This window comes from Myotis yumanensis, unplaced genomic scaffold (genome assembly GCF_028538775.1).
Source record: "Myotis yumanensis isolate MYYU_CA2020_CCGP unplaced genomic scaffold, mMyoYum1.0.hap1 SCAF_5, whole genome shotgun sequence".
NCBI classification, from domain to species: domain Eukaryota; kingdom Metazoa; phylum Chordata; class Mammalia; order Chiroptera; family Vespertilionidae; genus Myotis; species Myotis yumanensis.
The window spans coordinates 1,231,062-1,243,931 of record NW_027223756.1 but is presented as its reverse complement, the minus strand read 5'-3'; the positions used below and the strand labels follow the sequence as shown (position 1 = coordinate 1,243,931).

General features: G+C 64.9%; 1 protein-coding gene across 1 annotated transcript; it reads right to left on the bottom strand.

Annotated features, from left to right (window-relative positions):
- Positions 1 to 248: 248 nt before the first annotated feature.
- Positions 249 to 12,514, bottom strand: BRAT1 (BRCA1 associated ATM activator 1). Its single transcript, XM_070414292.1, is given in 15 exon segments — positions 249 to 2,675; positions 2,678 to 3,070; positions 3,208 to 3,306; positions 3,420 to 3,522; positions 4,149 to 4,222; positions 4,411 to 4,510; positions 4,512 to 4,604; positions 4,682 to 4,800; positions 5,409 to 5,500; positions 5,763 to 5,879; positions 6,097 to 6,469; positions 6,834 to 6,981; positions 7,309 to 7,463; positions 11,477 to 11,618; positions 12,447 to 12,514. Coding segments are annotated over 14 exon segments (2,700 nt in total). The 5' UTR covers positions 11,604 to 11,618; positions 12,447 to 12,514; the 3' UTR covers positions 249 to 1,968.
- Between the last annotated feature and the right edge of the window lie 356 nt (positions 12,515 to 12,870).

Genomic DNA, 12,870 nt, shown 5'->3' with positions numbered 1-12,870 from the left:
ACCCGGGGCGCGGCTCACTTTGTCCCTCTCCGAGCTGGAAGCCCAGGACGAGCTGCAGCTTCCCCAGGGCCTCGTCCAGGCTGAGCGCCCCCTGCAGGACGCAGCCAGTGGCAGCGCCTCAGGCCCAGCAGGTGGCAGCGTTGAGGGGCAGCCCACTGCTGTCCTCGCAGCCCCCCGGGACCCTGAGCGCCCTGGGCGAGGCCGGATGGCCAGGATGTGGTCTGAGTGACCTCAGGGAGTCAGGGGACAAACGTCGGGCCAGACCTGCCCAAGTGGGGGTGTACGGAAGGCCCCCCCCACCTTAAACTGGACATCGAAGGGCTGTGCTCTGAGGGTGGGAAGGGGTCAGAGTTCAGCCGGCTCCGTGTCCCAGAGGCAAGAAGCCGACACTGAAAGGTGCCCCAACCCTGTGGACGGCACCACGAGGGGCTGTGCAGCGCGGCAGAGGCGGCGCGACTGCCCACCTCCCACCCTCAGCCTCTGCACCCGTCATCGTGGCCACGTGTGCCACGGGCACCGAGTCTGAGCGGGGGGCTGTCGGTGGCGGGTGTGAGTCGGGAGGCGGAGCCGGCCTTGCCTGCCTGAGCTAAACCCACTTGGTCAGGACAGTAATCGAGTGACCCGGCATTCGATTCCTCATTTTGTCAAGGATTTTGACGTCTGTGTTCATGAGAGAGGGAGGCCTCCCTCACTTTCTTGGACCGACTGTCTGGACGTGGTGTGAGGGTGATGCTGGCTTCGGCGGGTGAGTCGGGAAACAGCCCCTCAGTTCCACCTCCAGGAGCAATTGCAGAGAATGGGAGTGACCTTGGATGTTTGGTGGAATTCACCAGGGAACCGTCTCGGCCGGCGCTCTGATTTGAAATGTTATTAATCCCGTCCCGTTAGCAGCAACAGGTCGGCTTAAACCATCTCCTTCTGTGTGGGTCTCGGCCGACTGTCCGTTCATCTCGGCCATCAAAGCCGTGGGCGTAGGGTGCTCACCGCATTCACTCCCCTCCCCGTGTCCGCGGGCCGGGCGCTGGCCCCTTCCGTTTCCGACCCTGGTGATGCCTGCCGGCTTCTCGGCGTGGCTAGAGGCTTACCAACGCCTTGATCTGCTGGTCAAAGAACCAAGCTTGTGGTTTAGATATGCTCTCTGTTGGCTTCCGGTTTCCAGTTTGACTTCTGCTCTTTTATTTCTTCTACTTACTTTGGGTTTAATTGGGTCGTTTCCCAGTTTTCCGAAGGTGGAAGGTCACTGATGTGTGGATGTCCCCAACGTGAGCACGCGAGGCTGATGCCCCCACGCACCCTCCTGCTGCGTCCCCCACGTGACGGTGTTCCCCGAGTCGTCATCTTTGAGTGTCTGGACCCTTCTCCTCTGATCGTGCCCAAGCACTGGGCGCTCACACTGGGCGGGAAGGGCAGCCGGGCTTGCCCGGTTCCGAAAGGCACCTGTTTGGCCAGCCTGGACCTCAGCTCCCCAGACGTGACCACGGCAGCGCCACCTGCCTGGGGGAGGCTGTGAGCTGAGTCGCTACATGCTCAGGGCGATCCTGGGGGTTGAGGCTGAAGCCCAGCCGTGGTTGGATCGGGGGCCACTATCATGAGGAGCCAGGGCCCAACACCAGGCCGTGTCCAGGCCGAGCTGCATGCTCTGACCCTTGGTGATCCCAGAGGCCCGGGGGCCAAGGGCACACCCGCAGGCCAGAGGCAGGCGGCTGCCACAGGAGGTCCCTCCTCGTCCCTCCTCCAAGCTCCACCTGGCCGGCGTCTGACACGGCACTGACTCAGTGGCCTGCCACCGGGACTGATTTTTAGTAGAAAATAAGCCACTTTAATAACTTCCAAACACATGACTGGCCCGCTGGTCTTCCCAGGCCTGGCTCCCGAGGGTCCCTGTGCAGCCGGCCGAGCTGGGCCCGGGCCTGAGGGAGGGACAGGGCAGGGAGGTCGCTGGGGGGCAGGGAGGTGGCTGCGGGCGGCTCAGTAGCAGTCGGCCTCGTTGTCGCCCAGGATGCCCACGGTGGCCAGCATGTCCTGCAGGAGCGACTGGGGGTTCTTCTCCACGTGATCACTGCTCTCGGCCAGTGCCCCCCGGAGGCCCTCCAGGTCCATGGACCGCAGCACGGCCAGCACAGCCTCGGGCTCCAGGGGCCCCAGGGGCTGGCCCTGCTCGCCCGCCCGCCACCTCTGCAGGGCGGCCTCCACGGAGGCCACGTCGGGGCTGCCCCCCGCCTCCTGCAGGCTGTCCCAGGGGGCAGCCTGGTCCCGCAGGAAGAGGAGGAGGTCACAGGACTTCTGGGCCACGGGCCGGTCATAGTCAAACAGGGCGCGGAAGGCGAACTCGACGAGCTGCACGCGGCAGGAGGCCCGCAGGGCCTGGGCCACACGGCCAGGGGTGGCGGCCTCCGGGGTGGCCACAGCATAGGGACAGTGGGAGCCGGGCTGGCCCAGCGTCTGCTCCAGGAACACCCGCGCCAGCTCCAGGCCCTGGGCCCGGACCTCCCAGTCCAGGTCCCGGCTGGCCGCCTGGAGCACCCTGGCCACGAAGCACTCCGTGTCCTCGGCCACCTCGGCGTGGCTGTCCCGCAGCCACTGGGTGAAGACCTGCATGGCCGCCCTGCGGGGGAAGCCCTCCGAGTCCGAGGCCAGCACGTGCAGCAGCTCGGGAAGCAGGCTCTTCTGCAAGACAGGAGACGTGGGAGGGTCGGGGGGCGAGCGCCCACTCGGGGTGCAGGGAGAGCCCCCAGAAGCCGCCCACAGGCCTCGGGCTGAGCACGTGCAGGGGAGGGAGGGCCACATCCATGCGATGGGGTGCTGGGAGCTGAGGGGGAGACCCGGGCTGGGCCGGACAGAGCCGTGCCCCAGGCTGCCACGCCAGGCAGGTCCCAGGCCCTGCCGCCGCCTACCTGCGGGCCTCCCGGGTGCTCAGGGCTGGCGGGGGAGGCGTGCAGCCCTCGGCTGGAGAGCTGCCCCACGGCGGTCACTGCGCTCGCTCGGACGTAGCTCTCAGGGTCCTGCAGGAGCTGCTGCGCGAGCTGGGGCACCTCGGAAGCCAGGAGCGCGTGTCTGAAGCCGGCCTGTCCTGAGGGTGCGAGCGCCACAGCCGCTGTGACCCAGAGCTGACCCTGCAGCCTCGCTGGTCCAGGCTCCAAAGCCAACCAGGGTGACCAGTGTAGGTGCCACAGCGGGGCCAGCCCTCCCCCCGCCGCCTGCACTCACCTGCCCAGCGTCCGACCACCTGGGTCAGGAACTCGAGGCCCGAGTCCCTCACCTCCCAGCAGGGGCTGCACAGGCGCCTCTGCAGCACAGGGAGAAGCTCTGGGGCGGGAGGGGGGTCAGAGTGGCCCGCGCCTGCCCGCCCCCGCCCAGCCCCCCAGCCCCGCCCAGCCCTGCGGCTCCCCAGGGTGGCCTGCGGAGGCCGGCCGGGTTACCTCTGAGGAACAGCTGGGTGGGGGGGTCCAGGTCGCAGCAGCCCCGGGGCGTGGGGGCGCTCAGGAGCCACCGCAGTGTGGCCTGGAAGGCCTTCTTCAGAACCTGGGGAGGGCGGGGCTGCAGGCCGGGAGGGGAGACCCTGCAAGCCCACCCCGTGCCCTGCCCTGCCCCTGCCCCGGGGGTCAGATGGGCTGTGGGAGACCGCAATGGGCCTGTCTCCAGGAGCCCAAGCTTCGGGAAGCAGAGGGGCCTCCAGATGAGAGAGGAGGGGAGGGCAGAGGCAGCCTCGTCAGGGCCTCACTCCTGGGGACACGCAATTTCTGCCCAAGACACGAGAACTACAGGGCGCCTCTGCCTCAAGCCCAGGGACCCGGGGCCTCGCCCACTCCCACTGCTGCTCAGGGCGAGTGTGGACGTCACTGTGCCCCGCCAGGGCCCGGCTCAGCCGTGGGGCTATGAGAACGGGTGCGTCTGCAGGGAACACCAGGCACCGGCACAGGGTACCCCGGCTCTGGGCCACCTCTCCCGCGAGAACCGTGCGAAGCCCGCCCCTCCTGCCTCCCTCCCTGCCCAGCGCCCAGCACCCATCCCGCCTCACCAGGCCCGGCAGAACCCGCAGCTGCCTGCCCCCGGGAACTCCCTCGGGAAGCGACTGGCCTGGTCAGAGGCCTGCAGGGCGCCCTCCTCCGCCCCTGCCCCACCCCCCAGGCCTGCACCCCAGCCTGTACCGTGGGGCTGGAGTCGGGGCTCTGGAGGTAATCCAGGAGGACGGCAAACACCTGCGTCACCAGCTCGGGGGGCCCTGGGACAGACGTGGTAGGTGGAACCCCCACCTCCCGCCCGCCTGCCCGCCCGGGGCTCCCAGAATCCATCACAGGGAGGGCCCCGCCGCCCCCTAAGACAACAGGCCCAGGACGTCCTGAGCAGCGAGGGAAGGGCGGCCTGTGGGACCTGCTCCAGCCAAGCCGAGCGCGCAGCGTCCTCGCTCACCTGTGTCCTCAGACAGCACCCCCAGGAAGCCGAGAGCCGCTCGCTGGACACGGACGCAGCCGGCCAGGATGGCACAGAGGCGGCCCCCCCACGTCAGAGCCGGAGGCGGGCACCGCTGAGCCATTGCAGAACCGCAGGACCGTCAACGCGGCCCCCAGCAGGGGCGCCTGGGGCCAGGGCGCGGGGCGCTGGGGCTGCAGGAGGAGGGGGGTCAGCGCGGCCCGAGGCTGCTGCCTGCTGCCCTGGGGACGCAGGCCGGGGCCACACCTACCAGGGACTGCAGCAGCTCCAGGTGGGCCAGGGTCTGGCACAGGAGGCCCACGCAGGCCGACCGGGAGGACAGGAGCGTGTCTGCCACCGCCGGGTCACCCTCGGGCCCGGCCGACAAGCCTGCGGGGGACCAGAAACAGCTCCCGGTCAGCGGCAGGTCCTGCGGGCAGCACAGGCCTCGCCACCGGTCACCAACCCCCCAGCTACCCCCACGCCAGCAACTAGGAGGGAGGTTCCAAGCAGGGGCTCGTCAGGTGACCTCAGCCGACCAGGCTGAGGCTGGGCCTAAGCCTGGCCCCAGGCTCCCCAGGTCGAGGCCCCGCCGTCCGCTGCCCAGCCTGGGGCGGCTCCTGCGTGGGGAGCTCCTCTCTGCGCCCGACAGCCCACAGGGCACCCCTGGTGCTTCTCTACCCCCAGCCGTCGTGAGGCCCAAGTGGCAAGTCCCAGAGCCCAGCCAGGCGGGGCAGGCAGGTGCCAGGCCCAGGCACCGTTCTGGCTCAGGAACACCACCCTGCCCAGCCGGGCGGGCGAGGCGGCTGCTCTGTGCCACCGTGGTGCCCACTGGGGCGACGCGCCCTCTGACTGGGGCGGGGACGGGAAGACAGGAGCGGCAGAGCTGGGTGGCCCCGTGCCGTCCTTCACCCCGGGTTGGAGTGGCGCCCGCTGCCCGCCAGCCTTCCTGACCGAGGTCCCGTCCCCCCACGTGGGTCCGCCCTGCCCAGCGGTACCTGGGGGCCCGGGGGCCTGCGCGGCAGCCTTCAGGACACAGGCCAGGGGCTGGAGGAGGACGGCAAAGGCCTGGGCGCGCAGGGCCTGGGGACTGAGGACGGAGGGTGCGGTGAGCCCTGCTCCCACCCAGGAGAGCGACTGCTTCGAGTGGCCCAGCCAGGGGACAGGGGGGCAGTGCCAGCACCTGGACGCGCCCTGAGAGGCAGCTTCCCCACAGGCACCTCGACAGGTACCCCCGGCCCCCGGCGGGCGGGGGTGGTGGGAGCAGCTAGGACATGCCCACGGCCTGGACACACCGCCTGGACAGTGCTGCTCGGACCATGGACAGCGAGGCCCCGCCCGCCCGCCCTCACCAGTCCTGCAGCGTCAGGAGCCCCAGAGCCAGGGGCCCTGCGTGTGCCGGGCTCAGGCGGCCCAGAGCCTGCGCCACCGTCTCCCACCGGCTGCCGTCGGACCTCAGTGCGGGGGACCTGCAGAGAAGGGCCCAGCAAGAGATGTGAGTCCTGCCCTCCCCCGAGGCCACGGCTGCCACGCCCGCAGCTGCTGTGCCCGGCGGAGACGCAGGTCCCTCCCAGGGCGCAGGCGTCCAGACCCTCCGGTGACCCCTCTACTCCCGGCCTATCAGCCGCCCTGAGGCTCCCGGGAAAACCAGCGCCCCTCTGCCCCCCTCCTGACCCCGGGGCTGACCGGGCCACGCTGAGGAGGAGGTCCACCAGCGAGTGTGTGGCTGGCACGGGGTCCTTCTCGAGCAGACAGGCCACCAGGGGACTCAGCCGTGCCCAGAGCACCTGCGTCCACAGGTGGTGGCAGTGCCCGAACGTGGTGGTCAGGACGTTGAGGGCCTGTGTGACCCGAGGGGCGGCGGGGGAGCACAGGGACTCCTCCATGTGGCCCACGATCCTCTGGGCACTGGCCGGCCAGTCACACACCTGGGGGCCTGGGTGGCCCTCGGCCTGGCCCCGCAGAGACAGGCCCAGGATGTGCGCCAGGAGCTGCCCAGCCGCCGAGGCCACGAACAGGCTGGAGTCTCCCTGCAGGGAGACCACGGTGTCCAGGGCACCTGTGGGGGAGACGGCTCAGCGGGACGGGGAGCGTGGGGACCCACACCACGCAGCTCCCTCAGCAGTGGCAGCACCTCGGAGAGAGCTGGCGCCCACAGCCGAGGGGCCACGGAGGCCCAGCGTCCTCTGCTCTGCGCCCGTCCCTCCCAGCTGGTTCCCAAGCCTTCCGCTGGCTCTCAGCCGTGAGTAAGGATGCTCCCACTCTCGAGGGGCCTCCAGCCCCCGGTCACCCCAGTGCTCCTCTCACAGCCCGACACCCCTCCCGCCGCCCCGCGGGGCCGGTGCAGAGGTCTCCCGGGCCTCCTCGCAGCAGCGACATGGCGAGGCCACAGCGCGCAGGGGTGGGGTGGGGGGGCCACTCACCGAGGTCGGCCAGGAAGTGCAGGGCGCTGGGGTGCTGGGCCAGGGAGCGCAGGCCCTGGATCCAGCCGCTGCGCACAGTGGGCGCCGTCCAGGCCGCTCCGCCGAGGGGGCCCGCCTCCCCGAAGAGCCCGGGCAGCAACTCCCCCTGCTGGAAGGAGAGGAATCGGGCCCCCCAGAGTGGCACCCCCAGCGGCACCTCCACGGGCCCACCTCTGCCAGGACATCCTGGCTTAAGGACCCCCTGGCCTCCTGGCCTCCTGGCCCCGGCCTGGGGGGCCATCAGGGCACACCCACCTCCAGCTGTCCCCACCGGGATGGCCCCGCACGCCCGGGGGTCAGGCTGTCCCCTGGCCCACGCAAACCCCTTACAAGACAAGCCACTGCGGAGACTCGGGGGTGACAGCCACCCCTGCTTTAGGCACCTGCCGGGGCAGAAGGCGCGTGCTCGGCAGCCACGCGGCCGAGGACAGCTCACCTGCAGGAACTGGAAGCAGTCCTCCTGGGCGGCGAGCAGGCCCGCCAGGCGGAGCGAGAAGGCGAGGACGCGGGGACTCAGGCCCGGGGCCTTCGGCACCTGCAGCAGCAGCTCCACCAGGCAGGGGCTGTCCTGCAGCAGCCGCAGGCTGGGCCCTGGACAAGGCCGGCGGGGCGTCACCGCACAGCCACGCGTCCCGAGGGCCGCTCTCCCCGGCTGGCCGGCAGCTCCCACTCCCCTCGGGCCTTTAGATGGAGCGGCTAACGGGAGGACATGTTTGCCACAACAGCCGCGAAGGCTCCAGCACTTAACTCAGCGGTTCTCAACCTGTGGGTCGAGACCCCTTCGGTGGTCGAACGACCCTTTCACAGGGGTCGCCTCAGACCGTCCTGCATAGCAGATATTTACATGACGATTCATAGCAGAAGCAACATGACAGTTAGGAAGTAGCAACGAAAATAATGTTATGGTTGGGTCACAACATGAGGAACGGTATCTAAAGGGCCAGAAGGTTGAGAACCACTGACTGGACTCAGGGAACAAACTAGGAGGCCGACACCTCACACAGGTCGAGGGCGCAGACAGGAGGTGCAGGTTCCAGCAGGACCATCGTTCCCTCAAGTGGACACTTTTCTTAAACTGAGCGAACTTGATGCCGGAAGCACAGCAGGAGGCCATTCCTGCGACCCGCACCTCAGCGTCCACCCTCAGCGACCGACGGGAGGCAACGCGGATGAAGGCGGGTCCCCAGGGGGACCCACGGCGAGGACCCCGCACATTGAGCTTCGGGGAGAAGGGAACGGACAGGGCAAGGAAGAGGGGGCAGCAAGAAGGGCGGCCACCGACCGGGCAAATCTACAGGCCCCGCTGTAAGGGCTGGGTTGGCTCCAAACACCAGACAAGGGCCCAGCGATCGTGCCGCCCGGAGGAACCGCCAAGACCCTGGACGGACGTGCAGAGGAGACGCTAGCGAGCGGAGGGTGGCCGCTCAGGAACAGGCGTGGGACGCGCAACTTCAAAGCCGAAGAAAGGGCTGACAAAACCGAAAGCTTTATTCACCCGTGGAGGACAGGACCAGGAGGGACAGGAGCAAAGACCGGAAAACAAAAGAACGCGGCGAGAACAGGCCCAGATACAACAGGAAGCAAACGGAACCGGTTCCCGGTGTTAACAGAGCTGCTCAGACCACGTGCAGAGCCCCAGGCCGGCTGCTGGCTACGGGAGACGCCGGCACGGGGACCTGCGGGCTGAGGGCGGAGGGACAGGCAGCACCTTCCAACTGTAAAAAGCAGCTTCAACACAGAGCCCTCGGGGCTTCGGAAGAGGCGACGGACCCGTCAGCCTGCTCGCTCCCCACGCCAAGGCTCCTGAAGGGAAAAGGATTCCCAAAGAAAATGCCGGGCCCACAATCTCAGCGTGAGATGGTCACACGCCTCCCAGAAACAGCCACGCAAAATGAGCAAGAACGACAAACACGTGAACGCAGGAACAGGCGTGGAGCTAGGAGACAGAACACAGGAAGGCCAGTGCCGGCTTTGTGGGGGGGGGGGTCCCTGGGAACCAGGCCTCTTTGGGAGAAAAATGTTACAAAATGAGGTTGTGGCGATGGCTGCACAGCCCTGTAAATGCGCTGAAAGCCACGGAAGTGTACACTTTAAATGCGTCAGCTGCATGGTGTGTCAATTAGTGTATCTCAGTACAGCGGGTCAAAACTATTTTTTAAACTGTGACTACAGCCCTAGCTCGTTTGGCTCAGTGGATAGAGCGTCGGCCTGCGGACTGAAAGGTCCCAGGTTCGATTCCGGTCGAGGGCATATACCTGGGTTGCGGGCACATCCCCAGTGGGAGATGTGCAGGAGGCAGCTGGTCGATGTTTCTCTCTCATCGATGTTTCTGACTCTCTGTCCCTCTCCCTTCCTCTCTGTAAAAAATCAATAAAATATATTTAAAAATAAATAAATAGCCAAAACCGGTTTGGCTCAGTGGATAGAGCGTCAGCCTGCGGACTGAAAGGTCCCAGGTTCGATTCCGGTCAAGGGCACGTACCTGGGTTGCGAGCACATCCCCACTGGAGATGTGCAGGAGGCAGCTGGTCGATGTTTCTCTCTCATCGATGTTTCTGACTCTCTATCTCTCTCCCTTCCTCTCTGTAAAAAATCAATTAAAAAAAAAAAAACAAAAAAAATAAATAAATAAATAAATAAATAAACTGTGACTACAGCCCTAGCTCGTTTGGCTCAGTGGATAGAGCGTCAGCCTGCGGACTAAAGGGTCCCGGGTTCGATTCCTGTTAAGGGCACATGCCTGAGTTGCGGGCTTGATCCGCAGGAGGCAGCCAATCAATGATTCTCTTTTCTGTCTCTCTCCCCCTCTCCCTTCCCCTCTCTATTCAATAAAGATATATTTAAATAAATAATGTGGCTTACGAACGAGGCCACCAGGGAGGACTCTGCATACGCCAGAACACAGCACATGCAGCAGACTCTACAGAACATTTGCAAAAACTCCCCGTGCAACGCGCCTCAATCAGACCTCAACAGATGTAAGAAAAGTGAGATGCAGATACTGTCTACCTCCAATGAAACGAATGAGCAATCAACAGGGAAGACGAAAAGAAACCCACGTTTTGCATCTAAAAGACACACCTTTAAAGAATTTCCGGCCGAAGAAAACAACCATGGTGGAAAGTATGAAATCCCTGGAACTGCATTACAGCAGAAGCACTCGCTGCCCAGGGCAGCCTGAGGGAGGGCGGGCAGAGAGCCCGGGCAGAGGAGCGCGTGTAGGAGTGCTGGGGTCCAACCCCAGCAGGTCCAGGGGTCCCCAAAGGTGTGGACGGAGTCGGCGAAGAAGGAATGACACGGAGGTCCACGGCATAGGAGAAAACGAGACAGGCCTCGACGTTCAACCCAAAAGAGGGTAAGAGACTGACTAAGGGGAAAACAGCAGAAGTCAGCGTCGGAGAATTGTGGCACTGTTTATAGTAACGAACCGTTAGAGACAGGATCACCTTACAATGGAGACGTGACTAGGTAAAATCTAGTGAATGACAGTCAGTAAATCGACCTGCTCCAAGCACAAAACACCTGCTGTGAGGTACGAGAGAAACGGCATGGAGGGACCTCGTTTTTATAAGAAAAACTAGAGGCCCGATGCATGAAATTCCTGCAAGAGTAGGCCTTCATTCTCCCGGCTGCCAGCACTGACTTCCCTCACAGCCTGGCTTCATCCGGAAGGTCGTCCAGTCTAATTAGCATATTACGCTTTTATTATTGTAGATACAGCTTCGTGTTAGGAAAATGGCCGGCAGGAAATAAAAAGGTGACTGGTTTAATTTTCCTTTACTCCTTTGTGTTGTTGAAGTTTTAGTACATCTCTACTGATTTCAGAGAGGAAGAGAGAGAGAGGGATGGAAACATCAGTGATGAGAGAGAATCGCTGATCAGCTGCTTCCTGCACCCCCCACACTGTGGATGGAGCCCACAACCTGGACATGTGCCCTGACCGGGAATCAGACCCTGACCTCCTGGTTCATTGGTCGATGTTCAACCACTGAGCCACCAGCTGGGCATGTGGTTGAAGTTTTATATAAAGAATATGCGTTATGCCCCTGGCTGGTGTGCTCAGTGGTTAGTGTCAGCCTTGCATGGAAGAGTCTCGGGTTCGATTCCTGGTCAAGGAATACCTGGGCTGCAGGTTTGATGCCCAGCCCCGGTCTGGGCATGTGCAGGAGGCAACCACATCGATGTTTCTCTCTCTGTCTCTCTCGTCCCCCTCCCTCCCTTCAATCTTCTCTAAAAAAATCAATGGAAAAAATTTCAGGATTAAAAAAAAAAAAGTTTTACTTTCATAATCAGAGAGAAAACAAAACCGATTTTTTAATAAAGAAAAAAAATGCACTGAGAACAGGAAAACGCGTGTGCCCTGGCCCTCGGCAGCCACCTAGCATGGACGGAACTGCGGAGGCCTGAATCCGGCTGGAATCGGTAAACTTCAAGCTGCAGTTCTCGAGCCCTGATCACTTCCTCACCCTGATGTGACCCCAAGTAGCCAGGGGGGGCCTTCAGGATGTGAGGGAAGGACACTGACCAGATGGGGACCCCTCCTCCAGGACAGGGGAGCCCTTTCCCCTCTGGCCTCTGGGAAAGACAAGAACAGCGCCCCTCACCTGCTTCAGTTAGAGCTTTAAACCAGTCCAGCAACTTCTCCAAGCAGGTGTCATCTGCCAGGGGCTGCCCGGGGTCTGCCAGGGCCGCACAGAGAGCCGGGAGGAGCTGGGCGCACTCGGGGTCCATGGCGAGGCCGGGGTCCTGCAAAGGAAAGGTCAGGCCCAGCCCCCACCAGCCCGAGTTGCAAGCAGCCCCCAAGCCCGCTCAGGGCCCAGGACTGCCAGACGGCGGGCGGGTCGCAATGACACAGCCCTGGGGTGATGCAGGCACCGAGGCAAAGCCTCGCCCGGGGGTGGAGGTACTGGGGGGAGGTCTAGAGCAAGCCGGGCCCTGACTCCTGGTCACGGGGCTGGGAGGGAGGCCGTCTGCTGTAAACCACGAGGCCTTAGGAGCTCCAAGCTGCCAACCGTGGACTCCGGTGGGAGGGTAAGAGCATGATGCTCACCAGGCGGCAGGCGGGCCAGAGATGGGGTGCGGGTACGTCCGGGGCAGCTATGTGCACAAGTGCGGCTCAGTCCGGAAACACTGCGGCCAGCGGTGTGTCCACACTGCCCTCCCTCCCGAGCCGGGTGTGCACCTGCGTGTGGGGCCTGGGCGAGGCCGGGGGGGGGGGGGGGGGCGCTCGTGTAAACGCGTTAACACGCACCCCGAGTGCAATAAGTAACCTATAAACAGCCCGGGGTCAGGGAGGGCTTTGAGGCAGGGGTGGGGGAGGGGGGTGGCCAGTGGCTCTGTCGGGGTGTCCGCTGTCCACCCGAGCGAGGCCAGGTGCCTGCAGAACAGCCCTCACTGCAGTTCGGAGTCAGTCTCAGGCCTGTGGACGCCGCCGCGGGCGCCGGGCCGGGGCAGCCAGGAAGGGCCACAGGGATCAGGGGACGGCGGCCGCGGTGCCGCTGGGACCCAGCCGGGGCCGCGCACGCCCAGCCCAGGCGGCTCCCCGCCTTCGCCCGAGATCCCGATGCCGCCGACCTGCACAGACACGGGAACCCTTCCGCACGCAGCTCATCCACTCCGGGTCCTTCCGCCGCCGAGGCCCCGCCCTCGCCCACAGGCCCCGCCCCGCCCCGCAGGCCCCGCCCCGGGCCGCGCCACCTGCCAAACCTGGAGGGGGGAGGACGGGACAGCGGGCATGGGGAACCGCGAGAGCTCCCGCGAGACCACTCTAGAGCCCAGGGGGCCCGAGCTAGGGAGCAGGATCAACCTGAAAGGCGTCGGGGGCAGGCCAGCGCCAAACTGGTCGCCGCTACCGAGGACATCCCCCCGCCGGGATACTCAGTGGTACATTCCAGAGCGTCCGACGGGCGTAGCGCCAGGAAGGCGAGGCTCCAGGAAGAAATGGGACTATCCCCGGAAGGGGCGGGACTATCCCCGGAAGGGGCGTGGCCTATCCAGG